Source organism: Pleurodeles waltl, chromosome 1_1, assembly GCF_031143425.1.
Source record: "Pleurodeles waltl isolate 20211129_DDA chromosome 1_1, aPleWal1.hap1.20221129, whole genome shotgun sequence".
Classification (NCBI taxonomy): domain Eukaryota; kingdom Metazoa; phylum Chordata; class Amphibia; order Caudata; family Salamandridae; genus Pleurodeles; species Pleurodeles waltl.
Window position 1 is genome coordinate 658,461,211 of NC_090436.1, and position 24,229 is coordinate 658,485,439.

The following is a 24,229-nucleotide window of genomic DNA, read 5'->3' on the forward strand; positions in this document are numbered from 1 at the left end:
TCCCACCTTCCCAGGAGCCTGTAGCCGTTTAAGTTACAAACATTTGTACATATGTATATATAGATTTGTATTAGCATGGACATCTCTCATTTTTTACCTATATACTTTATCATCCTTCCTTACCCTCTGCGGGGAAAAAAAATCTAACAATGGAGTTGATGCCCATGCGCAATGGAACTGAAGAGGATGAGTCACTCGATCTTGTGACTCAAAATCACTTCTTCGAAGAAAAACAACTTGTAACACTCCGAGCCCAACACTAGATGGCAGGAATAATGTACAGCATGTGAATCTGCAGCGGAACATTCCACGAACAGATGTACACTGGGTAAGTGACATTTTCCTTTATATATACATATATACATATATATATATATATATATATATGTGTAAAGAAACAGGCACCTACGTCTTTGGTTACTGAAAAAACGCACTCCACTAGGTGATGGTATGTGATAGAAATGTTTAATGGCAACGCGTTTCGATCTCCCTGAGATCTTTCTCACAGCCAACACAATTACAGTGCACCACCCTCTTAAAAAGGCAAACCCCACAATAGAACTAGTAAAAGACTATAGGCCTTTCAAGAAAAAATAGAAAAGGGACTTAAAATTCCAATTCCCTTCACAAAACCAATAAAATTCATATTTTCCAAATTATAAATGCATTTAGGGCTATTGTAAAAAAAAAAAAAAAAACATTTTATCATTTCTACAATTTTACACATTTTGAAACAATTTTAAACAATGCTGAATATTCATGCCTGGCCAAGTGGCCATTTGATATAACCCCAAATTTATTTCAATCTACATTCCGCATCATTGGTCTGCTCGGCACATGTGTGTTTTTTGTGTGTATCTAAGTCCCCACTACTATCTTGTAACTTATATAGCTCACCTATTCTTAATACTCCTCATTGAAAGGGTAAAACACACCACATGTACTCCCTTAGAAAGTGCTTTAATAAATACATAAAATCAGAAAAACAGAAAAAGTGCTGGACAACACTATCGGCCCCTGTTAATGTCCTCAAAACTTGTCTAGTACAATATAAAAAAAGAAAAAAAATTCAACCCAAACAAATAAATGAAAATACAAAAATAAACTAATCAATACTCATTGGTTGTTTCTCACACTTCAGATCCTAGCAACCTATATGTACCGAGAGTTCCTCATCAATATTCAGGCCCATCAGGGCCTTACTATTTAGGCACACAATGTATTCGGACTCCAAAATCTGGAGTCTTCTCTCTCTGTCACCTCCTCTCACTGGGACCTCCACCCTGTCTATGCCAAAATAAACACACTTATCCAAATCCTTAGCATGTTACTTCTCCCAATGTCTTGCTACTGGATAGCTATAGTCACCGTTTCTGATTGCTCTTAAATGCTCCAAAATTCGTTTTTTGACTGGAAACATGGTGCTTCCAATACATCTCAGCCCGCATGGACATTCCAGCACATACACACAGAAGTCATTGTTACATGTGATTACCTTACTGATCCTCCTTTCCTGTCCATTTGGCATTTTGAAAGTCAATACATTAACACTATTCTTACAAGCTTTACACTTGCCACATTTGTAGAAACCCTTCTGTTCAGTCAACCAACTTCCCTGTTGAGGGATCTTTTTCAAATCACTGTGTACTAGGAAATCCCTTATTGATCTAGCCTTGCGATAAGTAATCAAAGGGGACGGCAAGACCTTCCCACCAATCACACCATCCCCCTTCACTACACTCCAATGCCTGGAGATCATTCTCCTGATCTCCTGAGATTCTGCATTGTACGAGGTGATTCATCTAACTTGTCCTTCACCTTTTGAAGATCTAGATTTCTTAGTGAAGAGATCCTTTCTAGAAATCCTTCTTACTTTATCCCTAGCCGTCATAAGGACATGGGGGGAGTCACCTCTAGCTTGAAATCTGTGTAGCATCATGGACTCTTCTTTCTCATATGCAGAATCACTGTTGCAATTGCGTTTGACCCTCAATAACTCACCATAAGGAATGTTGTTCTTCAAACTAATGGGGTGATGGCTTTGTGCATGCAAGAGACTATTTCCTGCCGTTCCTTTACGATGGAGACTAGTGTAAACCTTTCCATCGTTGATTGCCACATGTACATCCAGAAAATCAATAGCACTACTGTGGAATTGATGAGTAAAAGATAAATGAATCTCATTGGTGGAGATAATACTCAAAAAATGAAGTAAGAGGCTTACAAAGCTATCCCAAATGACAAAAATATAATCAATATATCTAGTCCACAGGGCTATGTGATTTGTCAAATGTTCATTCTCTTCTTTCCAGACAAACTGTTGCTCCCACCAACCCATAAAGATACCGGCAAAACTGGGAGAAAAGCATCTCCCCCATGGCAGTCCCTGTGACCTATCTATATACCACTTGTGATCAAAGATGAAAAAATTGTGACTCAGGCAAAAATTCAACATCTCTACCAGCATCATGGTATGATCCTACATATTGATAGCTTTGTCTCAAAAAAATGTGTGCATGCACCAACTCCCAAAGTGTGGTCAATGCACTTATATAAAGCTACCACATCTATGGTGACCACAGATACGAGGGCTTGCCAGGGTATCTCCTCAATCTTTGAGATGAAATCTGCATGGTCTCTGCAGTATGAGGGAAGGTTCAAAACATGAGGTAATAGGAAAAAATCCAAATAGATGGAGGTGGGTTCCAAAAGACTCCCATTTGCAGATATAATTGGCCTACCTGGGGGATTGGTCTTGTTTTGTGTATCTTTGGAAGTAGGTAAAAACAAGGCACCACAGGTTTCTGAACATATAAAAACTGAAATTCATCTGTACTGATGAGGCCTCGTTCCCTCCAGTCACCCAATTTGTTGTGATAACCCATTATAGATTGTTTATAGTTCTCCCATGAAGAGTGCTCATAATCTCTTGATCTCGTGAGCTGTCTGTCAGCTTCCTTCAAATATGCCCGAACATCCCATAAGACTACATTGCCACCCTTATCAGAAGGTTTGATAACCACACTATTGTCCTCTGACAAAGTACGGAGAGCTGATTTCTGAGATGTGGAAAGATTCTCAGCAAAATGATTCCTACTGTGCTGCCACATCTTCAAAAGTTCTTTTGTCACCAATTCCAGAAAAGTATTGATATTATCATGTGGAGTATTCGGATTACACTTGGAGCTAGGTTTAAAGGAATTACTACTCGTTCTGTCCACCTCTAAATTCATTGCCACCAGAAATTCCCTTTCTGTCTGAGCTGACTCAATACCATACTCCAAATCATGCAAAGTCCTTAGTCCCTCTATATCACTGAAACACAAGTTATCAAAAGTGTGATCCACTTCTGCAATTTTCACCGGAATTTTCATTGACCTATTCTTTTGTTGTTGTGTGAATATTTTTAACAGTTTCAATTTCCTGCAAAAAAGGAAAACATCAATGCGAGTTCTACACTAGTCCATGTTGGCCACCGGACAAAAAGACTAACCCATCTCCAAAAGGGACTGTTCACCAGAGTTCAATTCATGAGACGATAGATTCACTACAGTCAATTTGTTTTCATCCATTGATTGTACATCCATTATCTTTTCTTTGTTTGCCGCGTTGATTTCCCATGAGGCAATTCCACATTGGTTCTTTTTCCCACCTCTCCTGATTTTCCATCTTTGTCGTTGTTTGCGCCTCTTCCTCCTGGCCACGGTTTGTCTCGCAGGCATATATGCCCTGACTATTGCAGTGGAGAATCATTTGTACATGTTTTCATTTCATTGCTGTGACCATTTTTAAACATGTGCTTTCAGCATGCTAGAGATTTTTGTCAGTGCAGGAGTGTTTCAGCTCGGCCATTAGTGAAGCATAACAGTGGGAGAAAGAAGTCTTTTACTGATGCACATGAAGTGTGAGTAGTATGTCTACCTGTGTCTCACTCTGTTTCAGACTGTGACATTTGTAAAAAGCTGTCTAGAAGTACTTTGAACGAATCAGACTTAGATACATGTTGGAAGACATGAGGGCAGAGGAAGAGAAAAAGAAAAGGAGGAGGCTAAAGAGATCATCCTTTCAACCAGCCTTAGCTTCTCACCCTTTGTAAGGAAATGGCTCCCTGTTGCAATTACCCCCCCACATTTTGCCTGATACTGATGCTGACTTGACTGAGAAGTGTGCTGGGACCCTGCTAACCAGGCCCCAGCACCAGTGTTCTTTCACCTAAAATGTACCATTGTCTCCACAATTGGCACAACCCTGGCACCCAGGTAAGTCCCTTGTAACTGGTACCCTTGGTACCAAGGGCCCTGATGCCAGGGAAGGTCTCTAAGGGCTGCAGCATGTCTTATGCCACCCTAGGGACCCCTCACTCAGCACAGACACACTGCTTGACAGCTTGTGTGTGCTGGTGGGGAGAAAATGACTAAGTCGACATGGCACTCCCCTCAGGGTGCCATGCCAACCTCACACTGCCTATGGCATAGGTAAGTCACCCCTCTAGCAGTCCTTACAGCCCTAAGGCAGGGTGCACTATACCACAGGTGAGGGCATAGGTGCATGAGCACTATGCCCCTACAGTGTCTAAGCAAAACCTTAGACATTGTAAGTGCAGGGTAGCCATAAGAGTATATGGTCTGGGAGTCGGTCATGCACGAACTCCACAGCACCATAATGGCTACACTGAATACTCAGAAGTTTGGTATCAAACTTCTCAGAATAATAAACCCACACTGATGCCAGTGTTGGATTTATTAAAAAAATGCACTCAGAGGGCATCTTAGAGATGCCCCTGTATGTTACCCAATTGTTCAGTGCAGGACTGACTGGTCTGTGCCAGCCTGCTGCTGAGAGACGAGTTTCTGACCCCATGTGGTGAGGGCCTTTGTGCTCTCTGAGGACAGAAACAAAAGCCTTCTCTGGGTGGAGGTGCTTCACACCTCCCCCCTGCAGGAACCGTAACACCTAGCAGTGAGCCTCAAAGGCTCAGGCTTCGTGTTACAATGCCCCAGGGCACTCCAGCTAGTGGAGATGCCAGCCCCCTGGACACAGCCCCCATTTTTGGCGGCAAGTCCAGGAGAGATAATGAGAAAAACAAGGAGGAGTCACCCACCAGTCAGGACAGCCCCTTAAGGTTTCCTGAGCTGAGGTGACCCCTGCCTTTAGAAATCCTCCATCTTGATTTTGGAGGATTCCCCCAATAGGAATAGGGATGGGCCCCCCTCCCCACAGGGAGGAGGCAGAAAGAGGGTGTAGCCACCCTCAGGGCCAGTAGCCATTGGCTACTGCCCTCCCAGACCTAAACACACCCCTAAATTGAGTATTTAGGGGCTCCCAGAACCTAGGAAATCAGATTCCTGCAACCTAAGACGAAGAAGGACTGCTGAGCTGAAAAACCTGCAGAGAAGACGGAGACACCAACTGCTTTGGCCCCAGCTCTACCGGCCTGTCTCCCCACTTCAAAAGAACTGCTCCAGCGACGCGTTCCACAGGGTCCAGCAACCTCTGAAGCCTCAGAGGACTACCCTGCATCTAAAAGGACCAAGAACTCCCGAGGACAGCGGCTCTGCTCCAAGAAAGAAGCATCTTTGCAACAAAGAAGCAACTTTGAAAAGAACACACGTTTCCCGCCGGAAGCGTGAGACTTTGTACTCTGCACCCGACGCCCCCGGCTCGACTTGTGGAGAACAAACACTACAGGGAGGACTCCTCTGCGACTGCGAGCCCGTGAGTAGCCAGAGTTGAGCCCCCACAGCGACGCCTGCAGAGGGAATCCAGAGGCTCCCCCTGACCGCGACTGCCTGCTTCAAAGACCCGACGCCTGGTAAGGACACTGCACCCGCAGCCCCCAGGACCTGAAGAATCCGACCTCCAGTGCAGGAGCGACCCCCAGGTGGCCCTCTCCCTTGCCCAGGTGGTGGCTACCCCGAGGAGCCCCCTCCTTGCCTGCCTGCATCGCTGAAGAGACCCCTTGGTCTCCCATTGAACTCCATTGCAAACCCGACGCCTGTTTGCACACTGCACCCGGCCGCCCCCATGCCGCTGAGGGTGTACTTTTTGTGCTGACTTGTGTCACCCCCGGTGCCCTACAAAACCCCCCTGGTCTGCCCTCCGAAGACGCGGGTACTTACCTGCTGGCAGACTGGAACCGGGGCACCCCCTTCTCCATTGAAGCCTATGTGTTTTGGGCACCACTTTGACCTCTGCACCTGACCGGCCCTGAGCTGCTAGTGTGGTAATTTTGGGGTTGCTCTGAAGCCCCAACGGTGGGATACCTTGGACCCAACTTTGAACCCTGTAGGTGGTTTACTTACCTGCAAAACTAACAAACACTTACCTCCCCCAGGAACTGTTGAAAATTGCAGTGTCCAGTTTTAAAATAGCTTATTGCCATTTGTGTGAAAACTGTATATGCTATTTGCTAATTCAAAGTTCCTAAAGTTCCTAAGTGAAATACCTTTAATTTAAAGTATTGTTTGTAAATCTTGAACCTGTGGTTCTTAAAATAAACTAATAAAAGATATTTTTCTATATAAAAACCTATTGGCCTGGAATTGTCTTTGAGTGTGTGTTCCCCATTTATTGCCTGTGTGTGTACAACAAATGCTTAACACTAACCTCTGATAAGCCTACTGCTCGACCACACTACCACAAAATAGAGCATTAGAATTATCTTTTTGCCACTATCTTACATCTAAGGGGAACCCTTGGACTCTGTGCATGCTATTTCTTACTTTGAAATAGTACATACAGAGCCAACTTCCTACACTCTTCCTCTGAAAAACATCAATGGGAGAATATACTCATCCTTCCAGTCAGCACGAAAGGATGGTATCAAAATCGCTAACAGTGCTGTCGTAACCATTGGCCTCGACCTGCTCAATGTCCAGGGAAGGAATGTCACTATCACAGTCGCCATTCAGGTCGGTTGATGTTGAAGACTTGATGGCACCATTCTTCACCGTCAAATCCTGAGACACCCCTCTTCAGTAAGTAAACATGTGTCCTTAAACAAGCATTGAACACCTCAAACAGCATAACTATTGATGTTGAAGAGAGTCCTCTTGCCATCAATCACTTCACCATCAACATCGCCTGTGGATAGTCATTCACCACCTAGAAACAGTTATAGAGGGTAATAAGCATCTACTCCTTTTTTGGTGAACCCTCCAAGCATTATCACTCAGAGCTCCACTTCCATATCTGCCTATTACTCCAATAATTTATTTTGAGGGCCCTGTCCAAACCCGTTTCCCACTGTTGAAACTTTCACCAACAGGAAGAACATCTAAGTTGACATCTATGTCCCAATAGAAATGTGGAACCCCCATCTCTACACCGATCACAGAGGAGTGGGCCAATTTCACCTCATCATTTTCCTTTGTCAAGGGATACAAGATCTCATACAAGATTGTTGTCTCCTGATACCAATACAAACTTGACATCCTATAGGCCAACATCTTCTGCGCAAGCACCATCTTGAGTATCACCAGTTGATTACATTATCACATTTCAAGATGTCCCCACAAGAGAAACAGCAAAACTAAATATTTCCTAAACTTAAATAAGGGCAGTTCCAGAGCCTCTGTTACCACTAGTTCTTCGACTGCTGAATCACAGAGGAAAAATTCATGAATTTGGCTACAGTAAAAGCAGTAACACTACGTTTAAAAAAAAAAATACAGACCATCTTAACAGGGTCCTACCTTTCCCAGAGCAGATTCAAACAGGATTCTATAATTGTGACATCAGTAAGATGAAAACACACTTCAGCACCTGAGTCTGCTGCTCCCAGAGGGAGAGAGAGAGAGAGAGAAAGAAAGAGGATTGATGACCCTAGAAAGAAGATGTGGGGACCTGCATCATCTCACCTGAAAAGTGCAAGTGCCACTACACTGCTCAGTAGGTTCCACAGAGAAATTTGGGACAACATGAAATATTTTGGGGATGACTTACCAACACACAGACAACAGGCTTTATGGAGAGCTTCTTGGTTGTAAATCAAGTGATCAGCAATGCTGTTGACTCAGCAGATCCCTCTGCCTGTGGTTTATGTCACAGAATCACCTTGAGCAGATCATATTGGGTAAGACGGTCTTCTTTAAAGCCTGAGGCTCAGCTAAAAATGGCCAACCTCCTATTTTCAGGTATGTGGTCATAATACCGAAGAAGGAATGCTTCAAATGAAACCAGAAGATGAGATCTTAAAAGTAGTTGTTCTGGAAGAGCAAAATAAATTCTTTAGAAAACTTAGACCAAACTAACTCCATTTATTCCAACAGATGGTACAACACCCTTAACAATCTCAACAAAAATGAGGCCTAAAAATTATAATACAAACTGGGGTTTTGGAAAAGAAAATCTATGCCTCCTGAAGACTTCTCACTCTGAAGGAAAAGGTTCCTCAGGAAACAGTCAGTAATACCCCAGCAACCACCTCCAGTTACCAACTCCTGTCGGGAGAGCGGTCATCTCTCACTGTGGGGAGTGTAAATCAATAACCAGTGGGTAAAAAAACATTACTCAAATAGGCTAATACATCTGCTTCAAGACACTTATACCTTGTGTCAAGATCAAAATTGAATTTTCAACTCACAATTTTACAAGAGGAAACTCAACTCCTCTTAGCCAATAAAGCAGTACAAACAGTTAATCTCCAACAAAAGAGTTGTATTTAAGGCATTTTCTGTTTTTAAGTAGAGTCATCCTATACAATGTCGTCCTATGTTACACCAAGGCTCCTCAAAAAATTCATTCTCAAGGAAAAATTCAGGATGCTGGCTCTTCACCAAATTTTCCCACATATAAAAGCAAGCGATTTCTCTGCTCCATAGATCTATAAGACGCATATTTTCACAATCCACTTGTAAATCGACACAGGAAGTACTTAAGATTTCTGGTGGGAAAAATTCACAACTAGTACACAGGCCTTACATATGGACTAAAATCTGCCCCACAACATTCTCAAAATGTATGTCAGTAGTTGCAGCCCATCTTTGGAGAAACAGAATTTTTGTTTACCCTTATATAGACAATTGCCTCATAAAAGAGGATACTCAACAAAAAAACATATTTTTCTGATTTACGGTATACTTCTTGAAATATACCTGTTTGAATAACAAATTCCAGTACAAAGCCTTACCTATGTAGAAGCAGTGATGTATACAAGAGCAGAAAAAGTGTATCCTTCAGAGGAGAGTCTCATCTATCGAACAGAACTGCTTCAATCTAATAAGCAAAACGAATCCAACAGCTTGCCAAGGTGCCTCTCTTCTAGGAATCATACCAATTCTGCCTTTACAGTGCCCTAAATGCAAGACTGTTCATGTGACCTCTTCAACAGTGTATAGATTTTCAATGATCACAAAGAAAGACAGTTGTGAAGATCATCTGTCTCTAACTATTCAAGCGACAAACTCACTGGCATTGTGGTGCAGTCCTTTGAGCATCACAAAAGGAATTCAGTTTCAAAAGATAGTTTGAAAAATAGTAATTGATGAATGCCTCATTGATAGTTTGGGGAGCCCTCTCAGTCACCATAATAGTACAATGCCTGTGGTTTCCCACAGAGAAGGCCTAACACATCAACCTATTAGAACTGAAAGTTGTTTATCTCACTTGCGAAGCTTTCCTACCTTCGTTACAATTGTGCAACATAATGATACAGATAGACACCACCATGTATTATATAAACGATGGGAAACGCACATCTCTTGAAGCACATACAATGTGCACTAGTTGTTAGAAGAATCACCCTGACAGCTACACATATCCCAGGAAAAGTAAACCAAGAAGTGGATTTTCTCATTCACCAAGCAAAATCTCAAATGGGTATTTAATAACAGTCACATCAACTGTTTCTCAGGAATTTTCAGTGTTAAACAAAAAATGGCAAGACTGATCATCCAGGGTACTAGAACGCAGCTTGAGGGGCAGTGCCCTTTTCATCAACTTGTCTACTCGATTTGTCTGTTTTTTCTCCAATTCCACTCATTCCCGCAGTGATTGTCAAGCTACTCAAGTCGAAGGTCAAAATGGTCCTAAAAGCCCCAGACTGGCCAAGACATTGGTGTTACCCAGTTCTAAATAAATAGTTGGCAAAACAAAAGGCTACCTTGCAGGTCAGATCTATTATCCAGACTTCAGGGCCAAAGTCACCACCCACAATAATTGGATTTGGCTGCATGGCTCCTGAAGTCAGACAAAATGGGCACATAAAATGTCCTTGAGAATCCATGAACATACTAAAAGCATCAAAACACCCGTCAACAAATCCTGATCGGCACTATGATGTAGAAGATTTTGAACTTGATGTCAGTTTAAACCCAATTTCATGTCAGGGCGAAGCACAGCTTCTGTACTTGGTACATTTTGGAAAGTTTTTTTGGAAGCCATAACAGCATATAGGAAGTTACCACAGAGAGTCTCAGTCTTAGGCTGAGCGTAAGCCTTTGTTCTTGTGTATACTTTTAGTATACTTCTTATGGCTTAAAGCAATTTAATTTACTGGTTGCAGTGTCCTTTAAAAAGTCTTGCTCGCTAGTGGTCAGTTCTGGCTTTTTCTCCCACCTTTTTCTGTTTCAGAGCAGTGCCCAACTACTGTATTATTCCTCTTTGGTTTCTTTATCTCTTGCTGTAATGGACTATTTTTGTCATTTCTTTGGTGCTCCCCTTTCACTGTGGGTGTTTTAGGCTGGTAGCTGCCTATGTTTTATTGCAGAATTCTGTTCCCCCCCATCTTGCTGACATTTGTTTAGGCTTTATTCCAGTGGTGTCCTCATTTACACCTGGCTCCTAAAATAAGCTTATTTAAAAAAAAAAAAAAAACACCTGGTCGTTTAGCTCACTGCTCACGAAAGCCACAATATGCCTTTTCTGTTAGAATGTAGCTAAACCTAGAAGCAATGATGTGAAACTTGCTTAGCCTCACATTGCGTCTCAAAGTCTCTCTTTCCAGGGCCCCTCCCTGCCAGCACTCACATCTCCCACAGGGCATTGCTTATCACCTTTATTGGGGCCATATATCTTCTCAGGCTGCTTTGCTTGTTGAAATGTGAGGAAAGAATGATTGCAAGACTTCATTCTGTTAAAATAAAAAGAATATACTTTTCCAGCCTTATTTTTCAATTTCTGTTGAGACATTTACACAACTCGAGGTCATGCAATCATCTTCTCATCCCTCCTCAAGGGCTTGTGATTTCTGATATAAGTAGCCTCCAGTGACCACCAAAACATGGCAGGAAAAGACAAACTTATGAGACAGAGTTGACCAATTTATGTGGCAAGAAAAGTCCAGTTCTGAATTTACAATGCCAGTAGCTCTAACTCAAGTAAATGCGAGACCTATTGCTTTGCAAATGCTTGAAAGAAAACAAGCTTTTTTCGGTCCATTGACCTTCAAAGCAATACCAAGCAGTACATAATCCTTAATTAAATACAACATCACTATATATGTAAAAAATATAATAAGAACATGAATACATAAAATCCTAAAACAACATCTAATTCCAGTTAAAATTCAATTAGTTTTGGTTAAAATACAACTTTGTATATGCCAGGCTGCAACTAAAAATTTGCTAACTGCTAATACTAAATCATTAGATTTATGGGTTTTTAAATTCCTTAGTGAGTGATTGCAGTTAGTTAAGCCCAGTTCTAAACAGGTTTTGCGGATCCACTTTGACCGCAGGATAGAGTAGGCAGGGCAAAAAAACATAAAGTGCTCAATAGACTCTGTCACACGATCACACGCAGGACACATCAGTTTTGGTGGACTGTCCCCATTTACTCGTCAAGGATAGTAAGGGCAGAGCTCCAAATCGAAATCTTGCATATAGGCTTTTGCCCAATAGGTTTGGTATAATATCTAGATATGGCTCATACTGTGGAAACCACTTAAAATTAAGAAAGCAATCCGTCAACCGACCATAAGAATTGCAGGTTATATAATTGGCCCTAATATAGGACCAATAAGTTGTCTTCAAGTCATTTTTGTGGCGTCTTTCTAGGTTATAAGGGTTTTCCCAGTAATCAGCCAAACCAATAGGAAACATGTCTTATCCAAGGAATTGTTATTACATTCTGTCTTTTTAGCAGGTCAACTAATGATGCTTTGTAAGAAATCAATTCAGGGGTGGTCCATATCCTTATCCAATAAATTAGGTGTCTCAAAATAATTGTCTGCTACACGTTTCAACCCTAAGTCTAAAAAGAGAGGAATCAAAGGTGTGCTGCACGGGCACGCAATCAGGGCCCTGGCAAATGCATTCTCTCCCACTGTTATTTTGGTGCAAGTACTGGATCCCCATATTTCTGAACCATATAGAGCTGCCCCCTGAGCCTTAGCTATATAAATTTGAGTTGCTGGAAGGACTGCTTTGATGCTAGAACTTTGATAGAAACGAAGAATAGAGGCAGCTCTGTGTTGCAGAAGCCCCGAACTCTTAAAAATCTGATCCTCCCAGGATAATTTACTGGATGGTCTAACGCCCAGGTAATCTATAGAATTAACCTTATTTAACGGGACTCCATCAATAGTAATGGAGCAGCTTTTACTAGGCCCAGTATGAAACACCATTAGTTTAGTTTTGTTGACATTGACCTCCAATCCATGTTCTTTGCAGAAAAGATTAAATCTATCTACCAAAATTTGTAGCCCCATTGGGGTTTTTGAGATAAGCAACAAATCATATGCAAATAGAAGAATGGGAATTTTTGGAGCATCGAGAGAGGGAACATCATTTTGGCAAAGGGTCATGTACTTCACTACCTCATTGATAAATAAAGTAAAAAGTAACAGAGCTAGCACGCAACCTTGGCGAACTCCCCTCTCAGTTGGAATCTGCTCTGTCAGTTCGCCATGGTGCCCCCATCTCACTTGCGCATAGGTATTTTCATGGAGTCTTATCAACAAGTGCAATAATTCAACTGGGACCCCCAATTTTCACAACACTTCCCACAGCTTAGCTCTGGGGACCAGGTCAAATGCAGATCTCAAATCAATAAATACTACATACAAACGCAGCTTGGCAAGGGCCACATATTTCCAATACAATACTGCCGACCTGGTCCACTGTACTGATTTTTTTGTCGGAAACCTGCCTGGAGTGGGGAAAGAATCTGGTGATCCTCGACCCAGTTGGTTAACCTCTGCAGAAGTTGTTTTGCAAAATCTTTTGCAAATTGTCTATAAGGCTAATAGGCCTATAATTGATCGGGAGGTTTACATTGCCCTTTTTATAGATAGGTATAATTTCTGCACCCTTTCAGGTCTCAGGAATTGATCCCCCTGCAACTATACTATTTGAAATTGTGTTTATGTACCATGACCATAGGTTTGGTTCTGATCTATAGTGATCTCCTGGAAGTTTATCGGGGCCTAGTGCTTTACCTGGTTTTAGAGAATTCACAGCTTCAAGGGTCTCTTCCAGAGAGATAAATATACGGAAATTTGAATCACGTCGCCCCCCCCCCTGAATAGGGGCAGGCTTGGTCTAGAATCTAAACTTGTCGAGCGGAAATATAACCCAGATTCTTCCATGGAATCTACTGGGAGAGCATAAAGGCTAGTAAAATGCTCCACCCATCTTTCAGGTTGGATATGAATGGCAGGAGAAATCCTGCCTCCTGACTGCCTTTTGGTCAGGAGTTCCCAGAAGAGCTTGTTGTCATTTGCTCTTGTGGATTCTAAGAGTTCCTGCCACATATGATCTTCCCACTTTTTTTTTGCCTGGATTGTGATTCCTTTATAATTACGTCTTGCTTGCTGGATCTCCCCCTGGAAACTGCTAACAAGTGCATCTTTTAACCCTATCTTGGCCCTTGAACAAGATTTATCAAACCAACCACAGCGTCCCTTGTCCTTTCCATGCGACCGAAATCTTCTTTCTTTGTAAAAAAAACTTCTGTAGTTGTTTGGTCAGATTAACATAGATATCAAGAATCGGAATGTTATCGACAGCCTGATTCTCGTATACTGCCAAATTATCTATAAAGGCCTGGTAGATTCCTCTAATCAGAGGGGGGTTGGTCATCATTTGGGGCCATGTGACCTTAGTAAAATTACTGGTCCATCGCGGTGGGGGAGCCTCGGTTTTTAAGGTGTTAGAGGTTCTCCTAAACATCTCCCCCGACAATGTGAGTAGCAGGGGGAAGTGATTACTCTCACTTCTGGCTTCCACTTTCATATCCCTTAAATGTGGCCATAACCTAACATCCACCAGAAAATAGTAAATGGTACTTATAGACATGCCCCGTTTAAATGTCGGGGCAAGATTTAAATCAGATTATGTCCTACCATTGCAAGCAAATGCTTGTTTGATGTTCCCACCATGGGAACGTAATCTTGTACTTTCCAAATTAATGGGCTCCCATTTTAAACCTATTTGTAGAGCATTTTCTTTCATGGAATACTGCCTTGCTAATTGCTTTTACTTTAGGTAGAAGTGTAAGTAAACTCTAAGCTTTATCAGCAATGGGACCTTGTACTGTTGTTTCATGCAAATATTGTTGTTTTAAGGACACATTTTTAACAAACGTAGTATCTGATTTTCACACTAAACAAACCATTACTCTCCCACAGAGATTCCAAAACCTTTTAGAACCATAACACAGTTTTTAGAAAGACAGTCTTGTGACCCACCTAGCTTTAATGGTCATGAGGCGGACAATTTCTTTTTTTTGTACTTAAAGCATTGTGTGGTAAGGCACTGTCATTTACAGACAAGGTATTCTATTTTGAAGTGGCCACTAAAGTTGTACAGAAATACAGTTTTACTCATGAAACTATACTACACATAAATGGTAATACGTAGAAATCGAGTTTCAGTGAAGATTTATAATTTGTGCATCACCAAGTGAAGTGTCTTGAGTTGTTTTGCAGACCTCTGAAATTCATAAAATTTTTACTAGATCTGCAGGTTGAGTAGCTTGAATAATCTACTCGACCTAACTGTAACGTACTTGACCTGGAAATGGGTCTCAAAATGTGTGATCCTACGCAAATATTGTATATAGTCATCATTCTCACATATGAATGCTCCTTCAAATATGTGAGTTCAGCATTTCTGCTGTTAAAAAAAAAGAAGAAAAAAAGAAAATTCCTCTTGTTTTATTAAATACACTAAACGTTTGCTCCATGTATAATAAATGTAGCCCACATATAGGGTACAAATGCTCTATGCATGACTTGCCTCTTAGTTTACTAATAGCTTTGCCATCAGTGCAGGAGTGTTTCTCAGTTTGTTTAAACACTCACTTTTAATAAATATATTACTAAAGCATGATCTGGTAGCACACTGTCATTTACAGGCAGTACATTTCCAAGAAATGTCCAAAAACCTTCCCATTAACTTGCAGCTTTACTGATAAAACTATGTCGTTTATTAACAATAGACTGTAAGAAATTGGGTTTCAAAAAACATTTATCATTTGCACATCACCAAGTAAAGTGTTCTGACTTTTTTTCATCCCATTAAAATATTTTTGTCATCACACAGAAGTAAAAAAAAATGGTCTTTCACAGCTACAGAAATATATTTTGAAATGCTTGTAAAGTTGACTTAGTTGTATAAATGTTGTGTGTTAGAAAAAACCTGATACAAAAAGCTTTTCACTTCACATAGGTCAGACAGTACACCTTACACAATCCTGGAACTCTGCAGTCACCAGAAAAGTACTTGTATTGCAGGAAGACAAACTGATCTTTGACCTTTGTCTCTGAACACACAGCAAATGTAACAAGAATAAGATTTAAAGGCACCTTAATTGCTATTTCATTTTCTGACTGAACAGAACACCTAGCTCGACCTCATAAAATAAAACTTGCCTTAGCAAGTGGTGGAGTAGATTTTTGGAACCCTGTTTTGATCTTATTAAAATCTTTGTTTCCATCACACCTCAGACTTGCAAAAAAGTGCTTAATTGTTGATTTCCTAACTGCTGAACGTACAGTTCATTTACAGCTATCTTCATTTTGTTGTGCATTACAAAACAGTTACATCCTACACCATTTCCTTTCACACTCCTCGTACCCAAGCAGGAATGCACTTTACAAACTCCTCTCTCTTTGCTGAAGAAAAAGAAAAGTAAACACCAATTCCCATCTTAAAAAAGCATAAGCAACAATTTGTCTGAAGATGCAGCCTGACATTCTCTGTCATTAAAGCACAGCAAATGTGTTAAGCTAAATACAAAATTTAAGGGTATATTTATAGCTTGGATTTCGTGACCCCAAAAATCAGCTCATGACCCACCACAGGATTGTGACCCACAGTTTGGGAAACACTGCCCTACTAACAGTTTTCCTAACTCTTCCACACCAGCAGAAGAGGCCCTTTCACTCAATTGATATTAACAGTCTTAAACTTCTAATTACAAAAAAGCAGAAAACGTTAATAAAACAAAACAACTTTATGTTAATTATGGTCACATCAGCTAAGGGTAACCAACCTCAAAACAATAAATAGCAATATGGATAGTGGTTTACATCTTATTATGTTACCAATGTTTAAACAGGCCATTACCTGGAAAACCTAAGGTACACTCCATAAGGGGAAAAGCCTCAGCCACAGCATGAATGGAAATGTATCCCCACGTTCACACAATACTATTGCCTACAAACTGACACCCAAACAGTAGTCACAGTTGGGCAAGAAACCCATCCAAACCTTTTTAAATCAAAAGGCGTAGAGTATACGATATATGTAATCATTTAGAAAAATATCTATTATACTATTCAACTGATGCAAACCTGTTTTGTAAGCTTGCTACCCTGTCCAAGTATAATTACCTACCACTCTCCCCAGCTGCTCTAATACTGGTCATCTATATATTGTCATTCTCTTCAATGTACCTTAAAAATGAACTGGGTCACAGAGCCAAACTGCCAGAAGACAACATGCTGGGATAAGGTGCCTATCAGGTTCTTCAATGTATAGGCTCCTTTTTCTTGTTTGTGTTGGATATGAGTATAAGGGCTGTATTTTCTACACGTGTACAAGGAAGTTAAGTGTTTAGAGACTTAGGGGAAGAGAATGTACCACTGCCTTCCTGATTCAAGTGAACGCTAATGCATCACAGTAAACTACATCCCTATCATGTGAATTAGACCAGTATACTTCCTTGATGCAGGACCTTACTCGGGAAGTATAGAAACTCATACATAACCTTGGTAATGAGGATGTTGAAAAGATGCTACCGATGCCCAGAGACCTCATAAGTACAGCTGGCAGGGTCCTGAGCTTTGGTCTGACCGTGTTTCAGGACTCACAGCACAAGCCCTTCAAACTTGAAGTTGGAGGCCGAGGAAAAGTCAGTGACCCTTTCTTTAACAGAGGGCATGTGTTCGATCCCTCAATCGCACACATTCCTGGACAAAGTGCTGACTTATTCTTCTGGTGTCACCTAAACACACCCCATCTTTTCTAGCCAGCAAATACCTTCATTTTTCAGTCGCTCTCCAACACTTCGGCTAAAACTTCCTATTCCTCAAGCAGCAGGCAGTCGATAAGACACACTTAAGGGGAATTCTGAATAACTTCCCAGTAAACAGCTTCCATCCTCTGCCATACAACAGGCCATCTGCTACTTTTTAGAGAGAGGAAAACATTCTCTCCATGACCACAACTGTGCACAGCCATCGTTGGACACAATCACTACTGGAGCAAGAGAAACAAAAAACACATATATCCTGTTAGTGGTGAAGAACTGCTGTGCTAAACAAAGCCTACCTGGCCCCTTCCAACCAGACTACAGTCAGCATCCCATTTTTTGGTTCCCAGATTATGCACAATGGGCCTCTGTTCAGCAGTGATTTGGGAAAGGCTCAAGGGCTTGTAGGCCGACACCAGGGCTCATTTGGATTTTGGGGTTCACATTGAGGATCTGGCTTAATAGTGGACACATTGTCCTGTATGGACTGTACTCAGTTGCTGTGTATATTTCTTGATGGCTTGCTGATTTGGGCACATGCAGGTCCTAATGTTTATTACACTGCAGCCCCTCAAGACCTCCACCATTGATTTGTGTTTAGATGGATATCAGTAGTGAAACTGTTGGATCGATTATGGTTCATTGGTGTGCTTGTAGTTGGTCCCAGGTTTGACCTTCTGTCCATAATCCATTCAGTCCACAAGATACAATAGACGTTGAATGCTTTTGGATCTCAGGAAGACTCCAACCCAAATACCTGACCTCCCATCCATAGGCACAGGTGCATGAGGTGTCATGAACTGGTTTGAGGAGCAACAAATGGAACACAGGTGTATGGAAAAGCATTGTTGGGAGTGTAGCTTTAATTGTCATAGGGTTCACCTGTTTGATACTCTCCTACAGACCAATGAATCCTGAAAATGTGTCACTGCCTTGCAACTGGTTGTTTTTAGTTTATAGCCATACTTTATCTTCCTGTTGTGAAGTGGTTGGGTGTCATCATACATTTTGTACTGTGCTTTGGCATCTGCCAAGTTTGTTTGAGCAGCTTTATGGACACAAACCACCTAGACAGACCCTTCCACCCCGCCCCCCTGTGGCGTCTGATGACATCAGCGCGCTTTCGCGAGCTGACCTCATCAGAGGCCTTCCACCTGATTGGAGGAGAAATGCAAATCATGAATAGACCATTTCTGCACCCCCTGGGCGCAGATCGGCCTTGCGATCTGCCCCTGGGGGGGGGGGGGGCAGAAACCACTAGACACCAGGGAATATTTTTTTTGGGTGGGCAATTTCAAGTAAGGGGAGCGGCCCCTTGGGCAAGGGCCGCTCCTCGGGGGCAAATTATTTGAGACACCAGGGATAATTTTTTTTTGTTTCCTTTTATTTTGTTTATGTTTGGGGAACGACCCCTTAGGCAAGGGTCACTCCTAGGGGGGCAAATTATTATTACGCCATTTCTGCCCCCCTGGGGGCAGAAACCACAAGACACCAGGGTTTATTTTTTTATTTTTTTATATTAACGCATAAGGGGAGCGGCCACTCCCGGGGGAGGGGCAAAATATTTTTAGATCTTTTCTGCCCCCCCTGGAGGCAGATCGTCCTAATATAATTCGGCGGATTTCCCCCCGGGGGCAGAAACCTCTAGACACCAGGGATATATATATTTTTTTATTTACTTTGTTTTTATGTATGGGGAGCGACCCCTTAGACCAGGGTCGCTCCCCTGGGGGGAAAATTGTATTTAGGCCATTTCTGCCCCCCTTCAGCCTATTTTTGTAAGGCCAGTCTGCCCCCTTTGGGGCAGAAACCTCTAGACACCATGGATTGGTGTGTGTGTATGTGTGTTTTGTTTGGAGGGGGCAGCCCCTTGGGCAAGGGTCTCTCCCCATGGGGGCACCTTACTGTTGGCCATAACTGCCCCCCTTCTGGGCAGACTGGCCTATTTTGGAAGGCCCATCTGCCCCAAGGGGGGCAGAAAGCCCACCAGAGACCAGGGAAGATTTTCTTTTCAAAATAAGAGGTTGGGGTATGGCCATACCCGCACCCCCAAATAAATGGGGCCAAAATTGTTCTGCCCACCAGTGGGCAGATAGGGCAATTACCCCCTATCCACACCCCGGGGGGACAGAACGTCTACTAGATGCCAGGGAATAAAGAAAATAAAAGAAAACAGTGGGGTGGTGGCTACCAACCAGTATGGGCCTGGTTATGCCCCCACCCTAACTGATGGGGCTAATCGTCTTTCAGCTCTCCCCCGCACACTAAAACATCTTATCCCATGGCAAGCAAGAGGACATTTGATTATTTTTGTTTTTTGTTTTACATTTGGGCCATTAGAGCTTGGTTACTCTCAGAATCGTCCCACTTGGAAAGGTGAAGGCTGCACTTTTTTTTTTTTTACTTTTGGACACTGCCATGTAGAAAAATACACAAGACCTAGACACATCTGAAAACTAAACATCTAGTTGGTTCCCGGGTGGTGTGCTTCACATGCACCCCGCACCATTTCCTTACCCACAATGCCCTGCAAACCTGCAACTTTGCTGGAAAGCACACATTTTTCCCACATTTTTGTGATGGAACCTTCCGGAATCCACAAAATTCCTACCACCCAGCATTGTCTCATCTATACCGATAAAATTTCTGCTGCCACTTGTCAGCCTAAAAATGTTTTTTTTAGCCACATTTTGAGGTTTGCAAAGGATTCCGGGTAACAGAACCAGGTCAGAGCCCCACAAGTCACCCCATCTTGGATTCCCCTAGGTCTCTAGTTTTCAAAAATGCACAGGTTTGGTAGGTTTCCCTAGGTGCCGGCTGAGTTAGAGGCCAAAATCCACAGGTAGGCACTTTGCAAAAAACACCTGTTTTCTGTCAAAAAATGGGATGTGTCCACGTTGTGTTTTGGGGCATTTCGTGTCGCGGGCGCTAGGCCTACCCACACAAGTGAGATATCATTTTTATCGGGAGACTTGGGGGAACATAGAGTAGCAAAACAAGTGTTATTGCCCCTTGTCTTTCTCTACATTTTTTCCTTCCAAATATAAGAGAGTGTGTAAAAAAGACGTCTATTTGAGAAATGCCCTGTAATTCACATGCTAGTATGGGCACCCGGGAATTCAGAGATGTGCAAATAACCACTGCTCCTCAACACCTTATCTTGTGCCCATTTTGGAAGTACAAAGGTTTTCTTGATAGCTATTTTTCTCTCTCTATATTTCAGCAAATTAATTGCTGTATACCGGGTATAGAATGAAAACCCACTGCAGGGTGCGGCTCATTTATTGGCTCTGGGTACCTAGGGTTCTTGATGAACCTACAAGCCTTATATATCACCCGCAACCAGAAGAGTCCAGCGGACGTAACGGTATATTGCTTTCAAAAATCTGACATTGCAGGAAAAAGTTACAGAGTAAAACGTAGAGGAAAAATTGCTATTTTTTTCACCTCAATTTTCTTTTTTTTTCAGTTGTTATTTTCTGTAGGAAACCCTTGTAGGATCCACACAAATTACCCCTTGCTGAATACAGAATTTTGTCTACTATTCAGAAATGTTTAGGTTTCTGGGATCCAGCATTGGTTTCACGCCCATTTCTGTTCTGTCACTGACTGGAAGGAGGCTGAAAGCACAAAAAATCGTAAAAATGGGGTATGTCCCAGTAAAATTGTGTTGAAAAATTGGGTTTTCTGATTTAAGTGAAAAGCATCTTCTATGTTAACATTTCCCTCCTTGATATGTCCATAAAAATGGTGGCATTCTGATATTTCACATTCAACACCACTTGCACTTGGGTCTCCCATGTTCAAGTTTCAAAGTACAAGGAATTGTAAGGAAGGCACTGCAAGTTCTGATGAATACCAGCAAAGGTGTGTAATGAACATATTTGCAAGGAACAATCACCTGAACAAGGCAATACTGGATCTGGGTGGTGTGAAAACCGGATGTTACTTTTATGTAGAGCTGTGCTTTTACACACTGGTATGTTTCTTTTGCCAGCCAGTAGAACTCTTAAGGAATTTCTATGGAATTTGAAGCATACAGAAGATTGGGCCTCTAAATGCTATTTGTTTAAACTGATTACCAACTCTTAAAATAAATGTTGCAGTTGTATAGTTCACATGAATTCCTCTGAAGGCAAATTAGTCTCCATCAACACTTGATTTTATTTGGTTACAGCATTTGTAGCTACTGGTCTTTCTCTGTAAAGTGTAATCATCATTGACTGGTTAAAACAGTTTTGTAAAATAAACATTCTAATCTGTTGCATCTTCTACAGAACTGCTTCTTCAGTTCATTTGATGAGTTTTTCACCAGATGGAGAATTCTTTGCTACTGCAGGAAAGGTACGTCGTGATTATGTGTTTTTCATCAATTATAAACGCCTTATTATTATATAAGCAGACTGATCAAGTAGTTTTGCTTGTTTGGCACCCTTTGTAAAGAGAGGAAGCTATGTATCAACAATAATCTGTTTTGGCAGTTCTCTGTTGATTCCACCAGCTAATCAGAAATTTCATTATCTAAATATCTCTGCTTATATTACCCTTACCCATTTTGTCACTTCACACTGCCCATCAACCACATTACTGTAGTATACTAAGTATAGAGCTCATTGTAGTTTATTAAAAGTCTTATATGAATTTTGTAAACCCCTATTTCTCCCTGTGAGCATTTTACAAATAGCATTAGTAAATGTTGTATTGGAAATGTCATAAAGTGATTGATTGCCTGTCACCCTTCTGTTTTTTGCAAACTTTTTATTGAGGTTTTTGTTACTTCTGAGCAGTGGTCACAGTTATAGAAAAGAAACAATTGAAATGTGTTAGGTACATTTCACTGGAACCTAGGCTCTATTTTTCACATTACAACATTGCCAACATTTAAGGGTATATATAGAGACAATGAGGCAGATCCTGCATTGAGACACCGCTTGTGTTAGTGTTGATCGTGTGTTGAGGCTGTGTCCGATATGACTCTGGGTCCTCTTGCGGGACAACAGAACAATTGAACTGTGTCTCACGGTGGGCCTGCGGTCGGGGCCAGTGGGTCAGGTGTAGGGCAAGGTGTTAGTCAAACTGCAGGTTTCATGGAGGAGGGTATCCTCATGCTCCAGTTCTCAAAACTGAGTGAGCATTGTGTCCCCGGCCGCTCTTATAGGTCGTTTATGGAGAGAGAAAGCTTCCTCATAATGTAAGGTGACACTTTTGGCTTCCCCCCAATGGAGGAGTGCCTTGTGCTATTGAGAGACAGCTGAAGGTTGGTTGGCTCTCCAGTGTAATGTGAGGGTCCATTTAGCTAACAGTGAGGCCAGGTTTGTGAATTGCGCTGCATATTGTGATTTTTCCCTCGCTTGTAAGTTCCCATGGCAGTCACTTCCCACGTGTTCAGAGTGGTAAGCTCTATAACCTTGGCTAGGAGTCATCCATAGAATGCCAGTAGTGAGCTAAGGTGGGGCATGACAAGCCTGTCATCCTTATTATGTGCTATTTTATTTGACTCGAACAAATAACTTCAATAACTGCAGTTATTATGTTACAGAATGTGTATAAGACATGTATTACCGTCCTCCAGGGGAGTAGCCAGATAAGCGAGCACACCCGACCCTACTTAGGGAGAGTTTCCTTCACTCATTGATCCTCCTTCCATCCATCATTCAATTCATTCACTGTTCTATCTAGTTATCCTTTCATCTGTCAGTCCCTTCACCTTTCTAACCATTCATCCTTTCACCCAACTAATTATCCACGTCTCACTCCAGAGTTCCATCCATTCACCCCTTTCAGTCTTTCATATATCCTTTCAATCTTCATCTGTCCTTTCTTCATCCTTCCATTCACCCCTTCACCTATCAATCCTTTCACTCTTTCATCCATCCTCTTGCCCTTTAATGTATTAATCCTTTAAACCTTTCAGTCCGTCCTTTCTTTTGTCCGTCCTTTCTTTCACCCTTCCATCCTCCCTATCACCCTTTCTTCCTTTTTTTCTTATTCCCTTCCACAGCTCCTTTCTCATCCTGTTCTTTCTTTTCTCGTTCCATCTATCCATCTTTTGTCTCATAATTTGTCTTTCTTACCTTTCAATCACATGCAAAGTTTTTCATATTTTTCCCCTCTCTCTGTTATCCAGATTTCATTATTCCATAATTCCTTTCACGGTTTCCTTTTTTTTCTGCTTGCCAGCTCATGACCCACACCTTCTGTCTGGCATTTGCCAATTTTTATTCTGCAGCGGCTTGTACCTTTTGAAAGAGGTGGGGCGAGTGAAGTACCCTACCATTTTGCAAAAAAATACAAAATAAAACACCCCCTCCCTCCAAAAGCCCAAAGTAAACCACCCCTCCCTCCAAAAGACCAAATAACACCATAACACTAACTATAAAATAAACTACACTTACATGCATTACACACACACACACATGTAGACGGGCTGCTCGTCTGCCTCCTTGTTCTGCTCTCGGATAGAGGAAGAGCTCCCCTAACAAATCTAAATGCTGCTCTCATGCTGTTAATCAGCATGAGAACAGCATCTGGATTGGATGGAGCAGCCTGGCTGGACCCTCATTCAGGCCCTAGGGACCTGTGCTTGGTCTCCACTGAGCTGTCTTAAGAGAGCTGCTTGGAGAGTGTGCATGTCACATGGGGTGGCTCAAAACAGTTGGCCAAAGTGACATGCGCACTTTGGAGAATCCAGTCAAGGCACTGCTGTAGACCTCTGCTGCCAGCAGCAGAGGACGTTCTCTGCTACTGGCAGCAAGTAAGTTTTCTGCTACTGGCAGCGAGGGTGATGCCAAGCATGTCTTTGGGCAGGTTC

The 24,229-nt window shown here is 42.0% G+C and overlaps 1 protein-coding gene across 1 annotated transcript in view; it reads left to right on the plus strand.

The window, feature by feature from the left end:
• The window catches only part of DMXL1 (Dmx like 1), a 1,414,533-nt gene that overhangs the window by 273,840 nt on the left and 1,116,464 nt on the right, over positions 1-24,229 (plus strand). The window contains exon 6 of the mRNA XM_069226844.1: positions 21,696-21,762. Coding sequence (XP_069082945.1) covers positions 21,696-21,762 — 67 coding nt within the window. The remainder of the gene's footprint in view (positions 1-21,695; positions 21,763-24,229) is intronic.